This window comes from Equus quagga, chromosome 1 (assembly GCF_021613505.1).
Source record: "Equus quagga isolate Etosha38 chromosome 1, UCLA_HA_Equagga_1.0, whole genome shotgun sequence".
Lineage (NCBI taxonomy): Eukaryota > Metazoa > Chordata > Mammalia > Perissodactyla > Equidae > Equus > Equus quagga.
The window spans coordinates 75,146,677-75,167,260 of NC_060267.1; the positions used below are offsets into that span (position 1 = coordinate 75,146,677).

General features: G+C 36.9%; 1 protein-coding gene across 3 annotated transcripts in view; it reads left to right on the plus strand.

Moving 5' to 3' along the window:
• Positions 1–20,584, plus strand: part of KIAA1958 (KIAA1958 ortholog) — a 150,859-nt gene that overhangs the window by 94,145 nt on the left and 36,130 nt on the right. For 2 of the 3 annotated variants that reach the window (XM_046663766.1, XM_046663774.1), the window contains exon 3: positions 11,283–20,468. The exons of the other annotated variant lie outside the window; for it this stretch is intronic. In XM_046663766.1, coding sequence (XP_046519722.1) covers positions 11,283–12,328 — 1,046 coding nt within the window. In that variant the 3' untranslated portion in view covers positions 12,329–20,468. Of the gene's footprint in view, positions 1–11,282; positions 20,469–20,584 lie in introns of those variants that run through there. 3 annotated transcript variants of the gene reach the window in all.

Consider the following 20,584-nt stretch of genomic DNA (forward strand, 5'->3'; position numbering starts at 1 on the left):
ACGCTATCTATGTCAAGTGCCCTGAAAGGGACCAAGGAGGATTAGACTTGAAAAATTGTGTTTTGACAATTAAGGAAACAGTGTTGAATTTAATAACTTCAGAGAAGTTACAAAAGAAGTCGTCTGAATCCAGTGAGTTTCAGATGAAAGTAATTCTTGAAGTCATTCATTATTTTGTAGAATAATAATACCAGTTAGTCCAGTATAATTTTTTATAGTATTTTTCACTGAAGCAGATGTCACTTAAACATTTTTTTTTTTAATTTATGAAGCAACTATTTTGCCTAGGAAATAAAAATTTTCAGAACAGAAAATCTGCCATCCCAGCAGGGGAGCAAGTGCTGTAACTGAGGCCGGGCTTGGGCTGAGGCTTGTTGGGAGGAGGAAGGTGATTTTCTAGGCCTTCTGGGGAAAGGGAGAGGTAGGGCGCTGTTTCTCAAAGCGTGGCCTGTTGGATCACACCTATACTAGAATCATCGAGAGCGCGTTAAAAATGCAGACTCTTGCATCCAATTCGCCACAAATTAATTCCTTATTGTGAGGATCTGCAAGGTCAGTGCCTAGTCTCCTTTATACAAGCAATATCTTAACCCACCTTCCAAAACACACAGCTCCTTGGCCTGATTTAATTCATATGTAGAGACAACAGTGAATATGCATGTGAAAGACAGGGATTTTTTTGCCTGCACTTTATTTGTTTAATAAACACTGGTGGTTTTTGTGCTCTATTTTATTTCTAAAATAAACAGAGAAATTTTTATTAAGGAGAAAATTTTGCAGAAGCTGTAGAGTCACATAACATACTACTGGGAGAAAGGAACAGGTGACTAATATTTATTTAAGTGATTTCTGCTTCAGTGAAAAATACTAAAAAAACCCCATGCTGGACTAACTAGTACTATTGTTCTAAATTTTCATGCTCCTGAGTATGTATGTAAGAAATGTGTTTTACTCCCACTATTCGAAAAGATTAACCAAGCATAAAAATAATTTACTGGTCAGATAGCTATCATAGCATACAAGTCTGGCTTCAATTAGTGATGTTAACAATCCTAGAAAATTGCCTTCATTTTAAAGTTCTAGGAGAAAGCGTAAAAATGTGCAAGGCTTTGGGTGTTTTAAAGAGAAAGACGATACTGACTTTTTAATACATTTCATGGTAGTTATAAGGTTATCTTAATTTGTTTTCCACGTTTCAAGTAAATATACCTCACTGTTTTTTTCCATAAATTGCAGGGGTTTGGAGCCACTGCTCTTTTCAAAACTGAAACATGAATATTGGGAAATAGCATTTTTGAACCCCTGAAAAATAAAATTGAAGTTGGCCTATTTCCTAAGATTACCAACCAGGGCATATTTTTAAAAAAATACCAAGATCGTTTTCCTTGAACATAGAGTTATAGGAAAATTTCTTCGAAATGAATACATGTATGGAAGAAGTAGTTACTAATTGGCAGCACTGTAATGTCAGTATCATCTCTTTTTTTTTTTTTTAAGGTTGGCCCCTGAGCTAACAACTGTTGCCAATCTTTTTTTTTTTTTTCCTGCTTTATTTCCCAATTCCCCTCCTCCCCCAACCCCGTACATAGTTGTATATCTTTGTTGCAGGTCCTTCTAGTTGTGGGAAGTATCATCTCTTTTTAAGTGCAGGTCACATTGAGGAGAGGGAGCTATCCCTTGATTTCATGGATATATTCATTTTAGCATGGACTTTTGTTAAAGTATTATTTGTTTTTTCCATATCCTAATAATAAGATAAAGACATTGTCTTGTAGTAGTTTGTGTGATGGCTGATAGGTACGTATTTCCTGAGGAATTAGCCCTGGGAAAAGCTTCCACTGGCCTCATAGGTACTTCATACCATTATTGTGGATGTCCACGTCACCTGCCCTGACTGCAACTGACTCTCTGAAGAGCCTTAACAAAGGATAAGGTGACTATGAGATTCTGATTGTGAGTCCCAGAACTTAATTTTATGCCACTTACATTTTTTTTTTTTTAGTTCTTTCTAAATGTAGTCCGTATGGTCTAAAGTGGATTGTGTAATTACACATACAGAGTTATCTCAGTAACTTTCCTTTCAGCTTTGGTGTTAATTCAGTCAACAAATGTTTAATGACTGTTACTACTTCTCAAGTGCTCTTCCAGACCCTGGGAATAAAGCAGTGAAGTCCTGGCTGTCATGGAACTCACAACCCACTGGGCAGAGTCAGATGCTAAACAAGTTCCCAAGTAAATATGTAGTGTGTCAGATGGTGCTAAGTGTGTGGAAGAAAATAACAGGGGAATAAAGAATGTCAGGGGTGGAGAAATGGGGTGTTGATTTATTTTTGTAAAAAGCAGCCTCTTCAGATATTTGGCATTTGGAGGTACTTTGCACTTAGCACATTCAGTCTCCTCTCCTTGGTGTGTGTGTGTATAATTACTATAAGTAATTATAGACATGGCCATCCCACTGGTCTAACTTTATTCCCCACTCCAATCTTGCTCCCACTTCAAATCAAGATCGGTGTTTTACAGTCCTCGTGAGCACAAGCCAGACTCCTTCCCATCTCTTCCCCTGTGCTCATGCAGTTTCTTCCTGGAATGCCCTACCCTCCTGTTCTGTTTAACCAAATGGTACCCATCCTTTAGTACCTAACCCAAGTCCCCATTCCCCCTTGGAATAGAGCTCCAACACAGCTCGAGCTCTGTTTGACTTTCTCTCTCTCTCTCTCTCTCTCTCTCCCAGCTTCCTGAATTCCTGTAGGACCTAGAGCCCATGCCACAAACTCAGTGCCTAATTACACAGTGCCATGTATGGTCTCTTTAATTAGTTTTATGTCTGTTAGTCATCTGTTCTAGCTATGATGTGATCTACATAACCATCAGGGACTTGCCTTTGACTACACCCCATAGGTCTTCTTGAAATGCTAGGGGGCACAGTGGGCACTCATAAATGTGGATTAAATATTAATTCCAACTGCAGCCTCATGAATGTAAATCCTCTCACCAGATTTCTTTTTTACTTTCTTTTTTAATTTTCAAATTTAAAATACATTCTTATTTAATAAGCTCATGGACTTATTCACTGGTTTATAAAGAGAATTTGAACGTCATTTCTTTTCTCTATCAAGGGAAGAGACAAAATTCTCTTCTTAAATGAAAATAATGAAGTTACACATCAAGAAATGTTTCTTACTGCTTCCGATGTATTGGTTTAATAAAATCACAAAAGGGATGTGATAGCTAAGTTTATTTTTTGTTAAATTGAGTGCTACAGCAATAGAAGGAAATGGATCTGAATTTAAATCTAACATAAATCTCCTCAAATTAAATGAGCACACAAGATACTGCACTAATTATGTGTTTTTCCATGCCATCTCCTAACAAGGGAGGAAATAATTGGATTAATGGGGCATGGAGACTATGTAAATAAGTACAGAAAAGCTGTCTGCTTAAAGACTTGACTCAGGCTCTCAGGAAGAGTTCCTGAGTCAGTGCTGAGGCTCTGTCTGGGGTCCCTTTCACGTCACAGAGCTCTTGGAAGTTATTAACCTAAAACCTTTCTACCTGTTGGACCTCATTTGTTGAAGGCCCGTTTCACTGTACTCGGTTTCATAGGATGGCTTCTCCTTTTTTTTTAAATTTAATTTTTATGGAGTTAATGATAGGTTACAACCTTGTGAAATTTCAGTTGTACATTGTTGTTTGTCAGTCGTGTTGTAGGTGTACCCCTTCACCCTTTGTGCCCGTCCCCCACCCCACCTTTCCCCATGGCTTCTCCTTTTGAGAAGCTTACAGTAAGTTTAAGTGATAAGTGTTATGACTCTTGTGGATGGTACCAGCAAGAAATGTTACCATTCAAAGAACCATAGTCACTCAAACTTACATGGAGAGTTTATCCACCCTCTCTAGGTATAACTAAAACATTCTAGTGATGCAGTGACAGCAAGGACCCCTAAAATAGTAGCCCAGCAGTGTACAGTGTGGATAGAAGGGAACTAATATAATTTAAAGCTCTGGGGGAAAGGCAAACATTTTTAAAATGTGTTTTTGAAAGACATGCACGTCCAGAAGTCCTCCCTTTCCTATCATACAGGGCAAAGCTTGGGATGTTCAGTCATTCAAAATATATGTGGAGGATCTGTGGATTGAAAATTTTTTTGACAGTTCATATATTTATTCAGTCAATCTTCATACATTGTTTGGGTAGCTCTGGTGTGCTGGAACATATGCTGGGTACTCAGGATTCACAGATGCCAAATACATGAAAGATAATGTAATCGGTGGGGCAGAGAGAATATACAAAAAAGTATAGGAAAGTTGTCTGCTTAAAAACTTTACTGAGGCTGTGTCTAAGCATTCCTTTCTCATCAAGGAGGTTTCAACTCAACAGAGAGGTGAGATGGAATGACATAAATATAGCAGGATAAGAGTGTAATCCGTTTATCAGCTTGTGTCTCCTGATCCTTTAAACTCTAGATAAGATTAGCTCAAACCTCTATCACACGGTTTTTCCAAACTCTAATGCCTTTCCTTCTTTTTGTGGGTTGGGGGAGGCGGGGGTGAAGATGAGCTGGTGGTTGACTTGGATATTCTCTTGTTCTCTCTTGGCTCCGACCTTCTGCTTCCACTGAGGTAGTTCAGATTATGGATCGTTTCACTGTCTGGGAATGTTTTGCACCAGGTCATCCAGATGTGAACTCAGCCCTATTTATACAGGGTAGAGTCTGTTGAAGATTTTCTTAGCATGGGAGGAAATAGGTAGATATAAACCTGTATGTAGGTTTCTATCATAACAGAACAGTGCAAATCTGACCATATGGTTTTCCGACCAACTGGTTTTCTTAGGGTAAAATACAAAGTCATTCATTAGGCCCACAAGGCCTGGTGTGATCTGGCTCCAGGGGGCTTTCAAACCTCTCCTCATACATCTCCCTTTTGATCTCTTCACTCCAGGCACACTGATATTCTTTCAGTTTCTCAAACTTAGTTTCCATTGTGGGAACTCCTCATGTGCTGTTCTCTATTCTTCATCTTTCTACAATTTGTATGACTAGCTTCTTCTTTTCAGGTCTCATCTAAAAGGTCTTAGAGAGTCCTTCCTGGAACATGCATCCTTAAATGGGTCACTTATTCTCTCTTACAATATTCTGGGTTTTTTTTCATAGCATTTGTATCTGTTTGTCTAATATTTACTTATTTGTGTTATTGTCTGTTTTCACTCACTCTATGGTAAATTCCACAAGAGCAAGGACTGTTTCTATTATGCTCATCCCTATAGACTTGGCCTCCTTAATTCCTACCATGTTTTAGTTACTCATTAAGTGTTCTTGAATCATGGATGAATGAGGTGGCTCAGCAGGACTTGATGGACTAGCTGTAGAAGAGAGAGAGCAGGTATCAAGGATCGTGCTCAGATTTCAGGCTTGGGCAGGTAAGCAGGTGGTGGAGGCACTGACGAGGTGGAAGAGCCTAAGTTGCCCTTTAGGTCTGGGCACATATATTGGTTAGGCTGTTGGATGCGTTAGGTTCGTGGGAGCCATAGGAAACAAATTTCTGATGTCCTCTCATTCACCATCTGGAAAACTTGATTTCCAATTGTTAAATACCTGATCTGCTTAGAAAAAAAATAATTTGTACTTGCAAACTTTTATCTGCCACATTGTCTTCTTCATTCAGTTTTCTAGGGCTTTGGAATTTTACCCCCATTCAGTTTTAAAAGTGAAATATCATGTATAAAAGGATATCCAATGCCGCATTATTTATAATAGCAACAGGATGGAAATAATGCAAATGTCCATCAGTAGGGAATTAGATAAATGCATTATGGTGTAGACATATAAAATACCTTACAGCTATTAGAAAGATTGAAGCAACTATATGTGTAATGATGTGGAGCTATCTCTAATACATTGTTAATGGCAAAAAGCAGAGCGCAGAATAGGATGTATAGTATGTTCCTCCCTCTTTTTGAAAGGTAAAGAATAAGTGTATATGCATAGAAAATCCTGAAATTTATACCCAATAAATTGGTAGCTTTGGTTGCCATGCAGAGGGAAACATGGTGACAGATGAGATGGGAGGGTGGCTTACTTTTACGCTATACCCATTTGTAGCTTTTAGATACTGTACCATATGCTGTATTGCTATTCTAATTTTATTAATTAAAATCAAATGGATCATGGTCCATATTGAAAAAAATTAATCTTAATTTCTATCTTAGAACATGTTGATGAATGTTATGGTGGATGGCATATCAAAATGTGAAGACTAAAACAGTAAAAATTTTGGGAGAAATAGATCCTCCATGACCTTGGAGTATGCAAGATTTCTTAAACAGGATGCAAAAAGCGTGAACCATAAAGGAAAAAAATTGATAATTGGACTATATTAGGATTAAGAACTCTTTGTTCATTAAAAGACACCATTAAGAAAGTGAAAGGGCAAGCCACAGACCGGGAGAAGATATTTGCAATACATTTATCTGACAAAGACTCGTATACAGAATATGTTAGAAACCTCCTACAAACAGTAAGAAAAGGGCAGACAGTCCAATAGAAAATGACTGCAATGGGCGTTTAACAAAAGAGAATATACAAATGGCCAATAAACATATGAAGGCATGTTCAGCTTCATTAGTCATCAGGGAAATGAAAATTTAAAACCACAATGCAGTATCATTACACACCCACCAAAATGGCTAAAATAAAGAAGACTAGCAATACTTAGTGTTGCCGAAGATATGGAGCAACTAGAACCCTCACACTCATGGTGGAGAAAGTAGATTTGTGCAACCACTTTGGAAAATTGATTGTTAATATGTATTAAAGCTGAACATATGATTTCCTATGACCTGGCAATTTTATTTCTAAGTATACACCCAACAGAAATGCATCTGCATGAGCATCAAAAGACACCTACTAGAGTGTTCATGACAATTTTATTGGAAATACTCCAAAACTGAAAATTACCCAAATGTCCAATAGAATGGAAAAATAAATTGTGATATATTGACACAATGGAATGTTACACAGCAATGAGGATAAATTATCTACAACTACACAACAATATGCGTGAAATTTACAAATATAATGTTGAGCAAAAGAAGCCAGACACAAAAGAGTTCCTCCTCTGAAATCTTATTCATATAAGTTATAATAATAGGCCAAACAAATCTATGCTGTTTCAAGTCAGGACAGGTGTTACTCTTGGTGGGCGGGGATAACTGGAAGAGGGGTCATGAAGAAGGCTTCTGGGATGCTAGTGATGTTCTTTTTCTTGATCTGGGCAGTATATTCAACTTGTGAAAGTTAATTGCATGCACTTAAGATCTAGTCTACTTTATTGTAGGTATGTTATATCTAACAAAAAGTTTTTAAAAGGAAGTGGATCAGAAAAATGTCTAAAACTAGAGATAAATGCAGTTGTAACAGTTTTATATTATCAATCTTCCCTGGTTTTATTTGATTTTATAATTAGCTGAAAAACTTATTACTATTACTTGACTTTAAAGCCATTTACTTCCCCCTATTTATGCAAAATGAGTGAAGGTTTCTCTACCCTCCCAGCCTCCTTTTGTGGCACATTCCAGGCTGTTAGGAAAGGATATGATACTGTGACATTTTTCTTTCGTGTTATTTTCTGCAGATGGAATGGCTCTACAGTTCTACACTTAATTCTGATGTTGGGGAAGCGGGTTCCACACCACCAAGAAATTCTGTGACGCTAACTGAGTGTCTTACAGTTCAGCTCAATTCTGACACTATCTATGTAGAGATAACATCAGATTCCGTAGGTTAAGAGTTCAGTCCTTCAAGGCTGTCCCACCAATCCCACTTAAGATGTCAATCGCAAGTCCTGGTTATCACCTGTACTTCTGACCAACTGACTATCGATTGGAGGTTTCAATGACCCCGACTTTAGATTAGATTAATGTGCTAGAGTGTGCTAGAGGGGCTCACAGAACTCAAACATTTTACTTACTAGATTACCAGTTTGTTATGAAAGAATATAACTCAAGAACAGGCAGATGGAAGAGATCATAAGGGCAAGGTGTGGGGAAAGGCACAGAGCTTCCATGCCCTCTCCGAGCAAGCCACTCTCCCCAAATCTCCATGTGTTCACCAACCTGGAAGCTCTCTGAACCCTGTTCTGTTGGGTTTTTCTGGAGGCTTCATGACATAGACACGGTTGATTAAGTCGTTGGCCATTGGTGATTAAACTCTATCTCCTATCCCTCTTCCCTCCCTGGAAGTAGACGAAGGGAGCAGGACGGAAAGTTCCAACTCTGTAATCACACCTGTTGGCTTCACCCGCAATCAGTGAAGTCCCATCCTTAAGTGCTTTGCAAGTCATCTCATTAACATATAACAAAAGACACCTTTATCACCCTCATCACGGGAAATTCCAAGGTTTTAGGAGCTGTGCCAGTAACCCAAATAAGGACAAAAACCAAATATATTTCTTATTATAAGTCACACTATCACAGGCTCTTAACTAAGATTGAGGTCAAGAAGAAAGGAGAAAAAGGCTTGAAAACAAGGCTGGGCTGAGGATGTTGAAGCAGGGCTAATGTGTTGGTCAACTGTGAGTGTGTTAGCATGGTGCTTCAAGTATGGATGGATGCGATGCAGAAGTGGGAGAGCTGGCTGCCTCACTCAGAAAACTCACAGATTGAATGACAAGCCTGCACTCTGGACCCTTCTGTGATCTCCTTCACCGGTTCTGCTTACAGTACGCTGACTAACGCTGCTTGATCAAGTCCGACAGACTTAAATTCTTTTACTCATGTACCTCTTAAAAGAACTTTGAAAAAACTCATATTATATCCCTCATTTTTAAATTGATGCCCAAAGGTTTTCAACATAAGTTTCAATCAGTTTACTTTTGTTAACAGGAGATAGAAAATATTGACTATATTATAAAATGAAGATGAGGACTGACTGCAACTAGAATCAGTATTTCATAGGATTTGATAATAGTTGTTAAGCATCTTGTGAACAAAAGCATGCCAAATCTGAAGGAATTAATAAAATTTTAAGCTTCTACATTATCTTGAAGTCCTGCAGAATATTCTAGTTCTAGTTAAAATAATTACCCTCATTAACCTATACTCTTTCAAAAACCCTGAATTCAGATACTGTAATTCAGGCCCAAATACCTTGTTTCTAATGGCAAATTTCACTTATATCAGAATATGTATAAGACAGAGGGGAAGAGGAAACCCTATGGAGTTAATCATCAATTTATAAATTTTGTTTGGCTCCTTAAAATCTTTTACTCTCTAGAGTATGTAACACAATAGACTTGAAATGGCAACGTGTACAAACTCAAGCTTCTTAGACAAATATGTTTTAGAAAAGATTCCATGTGAAAGTTGAGAAACTGGACATTTTTTCCCTGAAGCTGTTTATTTCTTAGAGAGTTTTTGTTTAAAGTTTGAAAACGACTATGCTAGATATTTGAACAAGTAGCCAAAATAAGCCGATGTCCCAGCCCCTTTGGCTTTACATGTAAACAGTCAAGAAAGCCAGCATGGTGAAAGGTTACATGTAACCTGAGGATTCCATCTTTTTGATGGAAAGATACACATCTATATTGTTTATATAAACAATTTCAACTAGAAGGAAATAGCGTAACCGAAAGTTGTCTAATGAAGCATAAAATATACTTTTGTATATTTGAATTTTGAAAATATCTCAAAAATGTGCCTATAAAAACATCAAATTAGTTTACTGAATTTTAGTTCCTTTCATTTTATAAAGTTATGACAATTTTGGCAGTTATACCGTAGGACTGTCATTTTAAAATAACGTGATCATTTAGAAATGTGTAGAGTAATACAAAATGTATTTTGTGAATAAAGTTCAGTTTATTAGAAATTTTATTTTTATTATTGTATGTGGTTATTACAAAGACTTCCACTGAACAACCTTACAAATTAAAGTTTTCCTAAATAAGATAGTTAGGATAAACAAAATACTTTTTACCTTATACTTTAGAATCAGAAATTGTATTTTTATAATATAATTTGTTGTTTTAAATTAACCTTGATATTTGCCTCTCAAAAATCAATAGTTTAGCCTAGTTTTCTATTGTGTAATTTAATGTTTAGGATTTCTCTTTTGAGTTCTGCACAGACCATGTCTGACATAATAGTGGTGATTTTTGACAAAATGTCTTTATTGTTAATGTTAAGATCCCAAATTTAAATTACATGTCACCGAGAGGAAATCATTTAATGATATCGTTGAACTAAATCATTGTTAAAAAAAAAAAAGAGTAAACTATAGTAGTGCTTCCTTCCTAAGGTATAAGCACTAGAACTTTGTTTCTCAAAGTGTGTTCTCGAACCTCATCCTGAGCATGGAGATGCTAGTTAAAACGCAGATTCCTAGGCCTCCCGCTGAGGAATATGGTTTTGATCAAGCATTCTGAATGGTTCTGAAGCACACCAAAGTATGAGAACCGCTACTCCAGAGCAGCATTGCTTAAGCATGGATGATCCATAATGGCAAGAGGCACCTGCAGTCTTTGGTGGCAGAGTACAAATGATAAATTAATAAAATAAAAAGATTTATCCAGAAGACATACCCCCTTCCTTACATCTTGATTATGATAGCCTGATTCAAATTTTATTGTAGTCTTTATAGCTATGAAGTTTTATCCTCATTGCTTTCCAAAACACCAGATGTTTTCATCACTTATTACAAACTGCCCTGCAATTACATACAAAATATTGATAAACTGTGTTTACCTGAATTGCTGTAGAATGTGTTGAATTAACTGCTGTAAATGATCTATTTAGTACTTTTTAAATGTAGATCTCTAGTGATGTGCTAAATAACAAATTCAAATAGTTTAGTTTAACACAATAAAATGGAACCAGTACAGTCTCTGGTTTCACAATTGAGGTGATTCAGAGTAAGTGTGTCAGCTCTAATGGGGCCCTTGCACACTGTGGTAGGATAGTTAGCACATTTCTGTCTCACATTTTTCCTAAAATGAAGGCTGTCTCTAATCTCACTCTTTCCACAAACCTTCATGCACTAAACTGTGCCAATGACACGAGAAGCTCATTTTGATTGTAATGGGTGTACTCTTGTATATCATTTGTGGAACTGAAGTTGACTATTATAATGCAACGGATATGTAAATAACATTTATTAGTGATCTCTGTAAAATTGATTCCTTCTTTCCCTTTTCATTATAAAAGGAAACTTTATTTCAGAGTAGAAAGTGCATTGTCTGAACTTATCAACACCCTCTCTGTCCCTCCCCTCCCCAATTTGTTGCAGACCAGGATGAAAGAGCAGCTGAGCTCAGCAGGGAGCAGAATGAGAAAACCATCCGGAGCACGCAGACCGCGCTCCGCAATTTCCGAGAGTTCCTCATCTCCAAGTACCCTTCGGAAACAAGAGAGATTTATGTCATCCCTTGCAAGGAGCTGGATGCCTACCTGGCCTCTTTCTTTGTGGATGCTAGGCAGAAGGATGGGTCTGAATATGAACCCAACAGCTTGGCCAATTACCAGTGTGGACTTGAACGGTACCTAAAAGAACACAGGTATGGCTACAGCATCACCAGGGATAAGGAATTCAAGCGTTCCCAAGAGGCCCTGAAACAGAAGCAAATTGAACTCCGCTGCAAAGGAAAAGGAAACAAGCCCCACAAGTCCATGAAGCTCACCTTTGCTGATGAGCTCATTCTGCGGAAGAGGGGACTCCTAAGCCGCTATAACCCTGAGGGTCTGCTCAACCTCGTCTGGCTCAACAACACAAAAGCTTTTGGGCACTGCACAGGCTTCCATGGATCCACCTTGAAGTGGGGTGATATCCGGCTCCGGGTAACAGAAACGGGGCTGGAGTACTTGGAGTGGATGGGTCAAGACGCTGGTGACCTGAATGCCAAAACCAAGAGAGGAGGGACGGACTCCCGTGTGTACGCCACCCAGCACGCCCCGCAGACCTGCCCCGTACAGGACTATAAGGAGTATGCCCAGCGGCGGCCTCCTGCCATGCGCTACGAGGATGCCCCTTTCTACTTGTCCATCAAGCCGGTTGTGAACTTGGCGGCTCTGCATTGGTACAACTGCCAGGCCCTCGGCAAGAACAAGCTGGCCAAGATGGTGAAGACCATGTGCGAGAAGGGCAACATTCCCGGCAGGAAAACCAACTTCAGTGTGTATCAGAGCTGCAGCACCTTGTCCGAGGCCCAGAGCAACCAGCTGGTGCTTATCTGTAACAATCTGAGCCAGCAGGCCGCCCAGTCGGTGGCTGGGCGCTCCAACAGCGGCAACTTCATCGTCTCCGCCTCCTATGACTCTTCCTCAGATACTGCTTGACCAGGTGGCTTGAGCACAATCCCAGTTGGGTTACTGTGTCCAGAGAAAGTGCGATGATGCACTGCTTCTTGTTCCCTTTCCTCTACCCTCAGTGTTAACTTTATAAAAATAGAAGTATATAATATATTTTTCTTTTTACAGATAAGCCAATGGAGATAGTTTAGTATTACTAACACAGTATTTATAGGCTTAAAACAAATGTACTTGTGGGTGATTAAATGTAATTACTGTTATAGACTTTACAAAACCAGAGTGGTTCTCAGGCAACACAAAGTAGAGAAGGAATTCCGTTCTTTAAAAACTGTCAGAAAGGAAACTGAGAGGCAGCCTAGACACTTGTGTCCTCAGCTCCTGCTTTTCCTTCCCACTCCACCTCTCATTTTTAGTCTACTTTTAATAAATGGCTTTATTTTTTTAATTTTTAAAACTCTATTTTAATCAGGAGGCGACAACAATACTAAGTTTACTGCTTACACAAAACTGTATTCAGTCAGATCCAGAATATGAAAGTGTTGATAGAAACTCCATATCAAAGTATTTATATACTTTTTCTTTTTAGCTTAATTAGAATTTTAGCTCCGGTGCCTCATTTTTTGCAATGTGTGAAAATCTAGATGTTTAGCTAACATCTTTTTTGGGGAAAAGGAGGTAGAAGGAGGGACTAAAGGTGCCATTCTTTTTGAAAGATAGATAATTTTTAAACAATAATGCAAAATCTAGTATTATGGCAAAAAAGACTGTTACATAGCTAATTTTTACTGTTGCGCTCGAACCTGGATGGGATTTCTTTTTGTTCCCTAGGAAATCAGTGTAAATGAAGTTTGATTATCAAATTTACAAGAAATTTTAAACTACCAAAGCTTTGAAAATGTTCCCAAGCATTAGATTGTGTATCAAGCAAAAAGAGAAGATAGGGAATGGAAAAAGTCTTGCTAAAAATCAAGAAGCACTATTCAAGACAACAAAAAAACTCATCGTCTTCAAAGCTCCAGCCCTTTGAATTATTTATTTATAAGCGTTAAACTTCAGTCTCTTTTCCCTGAGGGATTACTTGACTCTGCAGTTGAGATCAAAGGAATATTGACACTCATTTTAGGTAACATTTTGTTACCAGATTTAGCTGAATTCAAAGCATTCTTGAAAATGTGCAGTTTCTTCTACAGTAAATATGAGTTCATTTATCTGCAATATCCTGCAATTATAATAATAATAATTTTACTTAAACAGCTTTCTGTGGTGGTTTTTCCAAGGTCCTTATTTTTAAGTCTGGAAGCCTGGGATTATTAGTTAAGATATTTCAATAACAAAATAAATTTAGACATTAGGACCGCAATAAAGATAAGCTAGATTCCTATCCTATATAATCATTAACACATAAAAAATCCAAATCTTAATTGCTTTGTTGGATCTGGGCATTCTATTGGGAAGTACTTATTCTTCAAGGCAACCTCATAATTCACATTAGCTAGGAAGGTGGGTGGTATTTTATGTATTAATTTATTGTACGACCAGGACAAGTTTCATTTTGATTTGCTTTGCTAAATCATCTCATTAACTCAGCTTTCCCATGGCTAGGCAGCTCTTTGCAACACTAAGTCATAAACATGTAAAGATCCAGTCCTCTAGGCTGTGACCTTTCCTATATGAGTAATAGTTACTAATTGTATGAAAAGTAGAAAATAAAGATAAGCATGAAGAAAGCAAAATATATAGTCATAAATCTGCTAGCCAAAAATAACCACTGTTAATATTTTGGTAACTACTTCTGCAGACATTTCAGTACATACATATTTATTTCTACATACTTTATCTTGAATCCTTTCAACAACTTTGAAAAGAAGGTGAGTTATCTCTATTTTACATTGAGATCAAGACAGATCAGTTAGATTATAGCTAAAGAGATGGTACTGTCTGTCATCAACTCCAGAGTTTGTTTATTTACCCTTCTTGGTTCCAGCTCGTAATTAGTTTCCAGTGATTTGAGCCAGAGATGGGGACACGGTGTCTTCCCATCTCTCGAGGCCGGCTGGTTAAAAGGGATGCTGAGTGATCTTTCATGATGGCATCTTGTGTCCTGTAGTGCCCCCTCTTCTGTTCATTTTGAACCACAAGGCCTCTTTCTCCCCGTTCTCTTTACAAAACTTTCCTGTTCTCCTTATTCTATAACTGGTTTAAAAGTGCACAAGACAGCCTGCTGTAAAATAACTCTTTTTTAAAAAAAGGTTATTTTTACATAGGTTACCTCTCACGTTAAAAAGGTTTCTGTAAAACACAATGTGATTGTGCGTTTTATTTTTGCTTTGACATATTTTAAAAAATTCTTGATATGTTTTTGACAGCAAAGTAAGTGCTTGTGGTGAGCATGAAGGGCAGTCAGGATGCACTGGGAAAGCAGAAGTAGGGAATTTCGATCCCTCTTTATGTTTATTGAGGTACTAAAATGAAAATCTCTCTCCTGTTTAATCCTATTGCATTTTCATTTAGAACACAGTTAAATTGAGAATGTGATTATTTTTATTTATTTATATTTTGCTTTGATAACTCAAACCAAGTAGGAACATTGCGACATTTAGATTTAGAAAACTGTTTTCTGAATAATGACTTGATAGAAGTTTAGGTGAATTACAGTATCTCTTTGGTTAATTAAATTATGAAAAATTATCTGCAGCTACCACTAAATTTTGCAGTTTTGTATAAACAATGCCAAGGACTTACTACTGCCAGATGCCATGTTTATTGTTACTTTAACTTAAAAAAAAATCATGTCCGTACTGTGGCAGTCATATATCCCCAAATCATACATGTGCTTTGGCAGAAATTCAACAGTCCAGCAGGTGTTCACTGCAACTGAATATGCTGCCTTTCCAGGCAATCCTGTGGTTCATACAAAAACAGTAAAACCATATTTGCAAAGTTTATACTTTAAGGTCAGTGTAATGTCTTGTAAGAAATTCTCCAGTACCCTTGACATGACTCTGGAAGTTTTGCACTGTCTACAACAAAAATGCCAAACCCATCTGTCTGCATTTGGATGACATAGCTGCATAATTCAATTTTTCGTCTCTGTTCATGTGAATGAGTGGCAATTGAAAACCATGGATGGTAGTAATTTTTTGAAAACCATAATGTTTGAAAAGGTTAGAGATACTCAGGATGTTTATTCAATATAGCTTATTCTTAAGATTCCATTTGTTATCATGGTTAGCAGGGCTGGTATGAATATGATTCATAATACATCAGCTATTTAAAATATTCATTTTATAATTATTTTTCCCTATGTTAAATTTTCTTTATGTTAATTCACTTTTCCCTATGTTAAATCACTTCTTATCTACAAAAAAATAGTCTAAATTTTCCAGCCTAGGTTAGGTCTCTGGTTTTTCAATTAGATCATTGTTAGCTGAAACTTTTGTCACATTAACTTGCCTGAGACATGTGGCTTAGCTTCCAGATGCCGTGACGTCAGATGACTTCCTGAGACGAAAATTTACAGTCATATCAACAAATATTTGAGCACCTAGTGTCTAGACTCTGGGAAGGGTACGAAGATGTGTAAAATAGTTTCCTGCTCTCAAAGAATTTAGAAAAGATACTGTAACAGAAGGTTCATTTCATTTTTGAGGGCCTAGCAAGAAACTCTATGCCCATACTATTTTGCAGTTTTTCAAACTTTGTATTCATGCAGTTTGTCTGTTATTTAGCCGTTGAATATGTTGGTTTGTATAGAATACATAGTACTGCTTTGAATATTTTGTGGAGAATCTTCCTTAGAGCCTGTTTTAAAATCAGTGAAAAGGCAAAGCTATTTTGACACCATCCCTTGTGTTCGCATATGTGCACACATGCGTAAGAATGGGCAGATGAACATGAGTGCCTGTCGTTTATTGAGTACTTACAATGCACCGTAGTACTAAGTGCTTCTATAAGTTATTTCACTTAATTCTCCCCATAGTCCTATGAAGGTATCATTATTTCTCTTTTGTAAATGAGGAAATCCAGAGAAGTCAAATGGTTTCCCACATCACAGTTAATACATAAGAACATCAGGATCTGAAACTAGATCCAGATACCATTAAACACTGTCCTTTTCTACTGTAGCTGCTTGTTCACAAAGTGACTTGCTGTGCTTCTGTAGACCCTCTTAAGTGATAAATTATAAATGACATCCCTGATGTAATAAAGTCATCAATATTCATTCAACTCCCTGTTGACTGAGAGTAGTGCCATCACCTGGCATGTTTGTTAGCACAACGTTATTTAGGCCCCATTACTGGAGTTACTTGGAGATGGGACATTCAGCAGAGTTTTGTTTCCTCCTGGCCATGAGTAGAGAGCAAAATTTTGCGTCACTCATTAAAGAACACTTAATTTTGTCATACAGGTGAGTGTATATGTGCACAAGTAATATTTTTAAAAGTGATTGTCATTTGTTTTTTACCCCAAATAAAGCCCAACCAGATTTCAAGAGAGTTCCTTGTAACTCAGACAGGGAAGAGGGGAGGTTCTAGGCAGAGGGAACACCTCTCAAGGCTAGAAGCTGATGTTACCATCCACCAGACACTCAACTACTGGTTGCTGGGGAGTCTGGTCTTGCCTGCAAATTTGGTGTCAACAAATTAACAATATTTATTAGAGGATTTTGTTGTTGTTATTGTGGGTTTTTTAAATTAGTCAAGATTGTTTTTAACAGAAAGCTTTTGGAGAAATAACTCTCCTTATGATTCTCAGAATTAGAGATGGGCTGTGAAACCATTCAGATTTTTTCTAGTTTGATTATCTCCACAGTTTAACATATTAGAGACAAACACTTCTGATTTTAATCATCTTTCTTCTGACTGCTTTTATTTATAAGAAAGGAGTTTTTCGATCTTTTTTCTCTAGCCAAAATAAAGCTGTAAGACTTAGCATCTATAGATTAAAAACTGTCTACCATGTGGTAAAGGAAATAAATTTCCAAGCCTAGGGGAAAAATCAAGGGGAATATATGATAATTTGTTACAGTAAGGTATTTTTTGAAAGATCCATTCATGAAAAAATAGAAATATTAAAGAATTGACAAGTTCTCTATCAGTTTTAATAGATTTTTCTCAAATAGAATTTCTTAATAATACAAGATATATCTTGACATGTCTGCCATATGATATGGTGCAGATAGGGAGTTACTTATTAAGAAACACGCCATTGGCAGGGGCATCCTCAATTGTTTTTTATTTTTCACTTAATGCGTGATATTCAAACATTACTTCTCTTCCCTACTTGGCTCTGGCTGAGATGATACGAATGCATAGCCTTTCATAAGGCAAAGTGATGAAGATAGGATGATGTTTAAGAGATCCTTGCCATGGAATATAACTGAGATAAAGAATTATACTGCATATATTATCCTTTGGTTGTTCGTGTGTTTCTAATGATATAAAAACAGAAAAGGGGGGGGGGTAAACTGCCAACAACTCTGATTTCTCTTTTCTAAACAGAGAAAAGAAAGATAATCAAAATTTCTTATCATCCATCCTATTTGTAAAATTGACTAATTGGGCCTGCCCAAGCTGAAGGAAAGACCTGATTTGGTATTGAAGTTTGCATTATTTTTAAAAAGATAACATTTTAATACATTTAAGTTGAGTTTTTATGTAAACCATGACTTTGTTGAATTAGAGTCAGAGTACTAATTAGGTCAGAGTACTAATTTGATCAGAATATTAATTAGGTGAGAGTGTTAATGTTAGCCATCCTCTTTGTTAAGTTATAGTCCTAGAGGCTGGACCTGGAAAGGACCCCAGACATCATCCAGCTGGTGGTTTTCAGTGCCGTGAAGAATAGGAGCCACCATGTCCTCTTTGGGGGAGGAGGCAGCACATCCTCAAACAGGGATTCCCCAGGAATCCTCACGCTCCCCATGCCGCCACCCTCCCACTTTGAGACTCACTAGGCTGAATGAGCTGTTACCTCTTACACATCCTTCATGCGCTGGGCTGGAAAATAAGATTGACAACGTCTGATCTAATTCACTCCTCTTTTTTTACACAAGAGGTAAACAGCCCCAGAGAGATTACATGAATGCCCAGGTGCAAAGGCCTAGTTAGAGTCAGAGCCAGAACTAGAACCAGGCACCCTGACTTCCAGCCCATAGTCAGAGTTTAGGGAGGAAAAACAACCCTACGTTTCTACCAAGTTAGAAAGGGTATTCTTTTCTTGTTTTCAAGGTTGTAGTCATTTTTTAAGCCCTGAGTCAAGTTTCTATTAGTAGAAACAAGCTCCCTGTTTACAAATAGGCTGTTTTTTGCATATGAATTTTCGCTTTTCATTGTGTAGTGTTATATCTTGATTATAGCAACTTCTTTTGAAATTTGATGGGTTAATCTCTAAAGATAATAGTTCTCTTTCTTATTTTAACAAACATCTCTCAGCCTACCCCATTTATATTTAGTTTTCATTTATGGAGAGGAAACAAACTTCAGTTTTCAAGTATATGAATTCCAGTTACAGATTATAAACTAAAAAGTAACTTTTTATTTAATTTGCTGTTCATTTGATTACCCAGCTACCTAGCATCTATATTATTGGTTTTGAATGTAGTCTACAGTATCCTTTTTTAGTCTATGGAAAATTTAAAAAATCATCTTGAAGGTTTGGGACATATCTTTAATCAAAAGGATCAAATTTCTATCAACTTCTATCAATTAGGATGTTTCTGAAGTGAATTTATTTAAAGATAGAAAGGGGAAAGTAAATGGGAACTAAAAGAGACCTATAGCAGGAAGATGTAGAAATACAAAGTATTTGTAAATTTTCATACTATTCTGCTTCTAAAAAGGAATTCAAGCATAAATGTTAAAAGAACTGCACAAATTTTTATTTTGCAAATGATATTTACTAGATCATAGTTGAATAAGAAAGGTGAAACTCTAGCATGTAAAAAGGTACAATAGAATTATTTGTCTTTCGAATGCAATGTTGAATTTTGCTAGACTTCTAATGTTCTTCTTTGTATTACACTGGAATTAGAGAGCATTTTTACATTATACATTCATTTCAAAGACCTTTGAAAATGCTTTGGCATAATTTATTTATTTGTGGTAAATAGATTTAGGAAGACATCAGCAATATCAAATCCTAACAGTAATTGTGCATACTGTATTTAAGTGATTTTTATGCTTGTTTGCTTTCTGTAATTCTTACATTTTATAAATCAAATACCTTAGTATACTTCCACTAGAAGTTAATTTATAGTTGATTATTTATACTGGATGAAATAGCAAGTCCATTTTAGTATTAACCACTCAGATTAACTTTATCTAACTGAATTTTTATATCTACAATCCATTATATTACAACTTTTTAAATAGCATTTATAACAAGAGAACTTTTGTTTTATAAAGTGTTTGTTACAAAAAAAAATCTTGCCAAAAACCATGACAATTTCTATGCATTGTGTAATATTGAGTGATGTCATTGTTGAGGTTTTGCATGTCGTCGTAGTTGCCCTTTCATATGTGTGTTTGTGGTATTTATATGGAATTGGTAACCATTGCTGCTATCACTTATTGTAGTTAAACTGAAGAACTGTGCTAAGAGGCTGTGCCAGGCAACATTTGTATGTGTGGTTTGTGAAAGTATGTACTTAGTTGTTTAATATCTTGAGCCAGCACTTAGTGGCCTCTACAGAAGGAAATATTGTAGTTGTCAAGTGTTGCCACCTTCACAATCTCGTTTCATGTGAATAATTCCAGGTCACCTTTTCTTCTACACCTTCCCCAACTCTCTGAAAGGGAAATGTTTGCAAAAAGAGAAAGCAAGAATTCTGAACTTTTCCAGTGCTCTCCCTACCTTAAATCTTTTTTTCCTTCCTGATACTTGAGCACCTTACAGAGAAATCCAATAGAATGACAATGTAGCAGCATAATTTCCCTTGACCTGAATAATTTTTAGGTTGAACAGTGTAATAACAGAACTAAGAGGTACATACATTATTTTTGGTAGTTATTATGGCTTATTGTTTGAATTGCATTTAATAAGGATATTGAGTATTTTCATTTTATTTATAGGGGACCATGGAAACCTCAGAGTTTCCAAATATTAACTTTTTTTTTGGTGAGGAAGATTGGCCCTGAGCTAACATCTGTTGCCAGTCTTCCTCTTTTTTTTTTTCCTTCTCAAAGCCCCAGTACATAGTTGTATATCGTCGTTGTAGTTCTAGTTCTTCTATGTGGGATGCCACCACAGCATGGCCTGACAAGTGGTGTGCAGGTCCACACC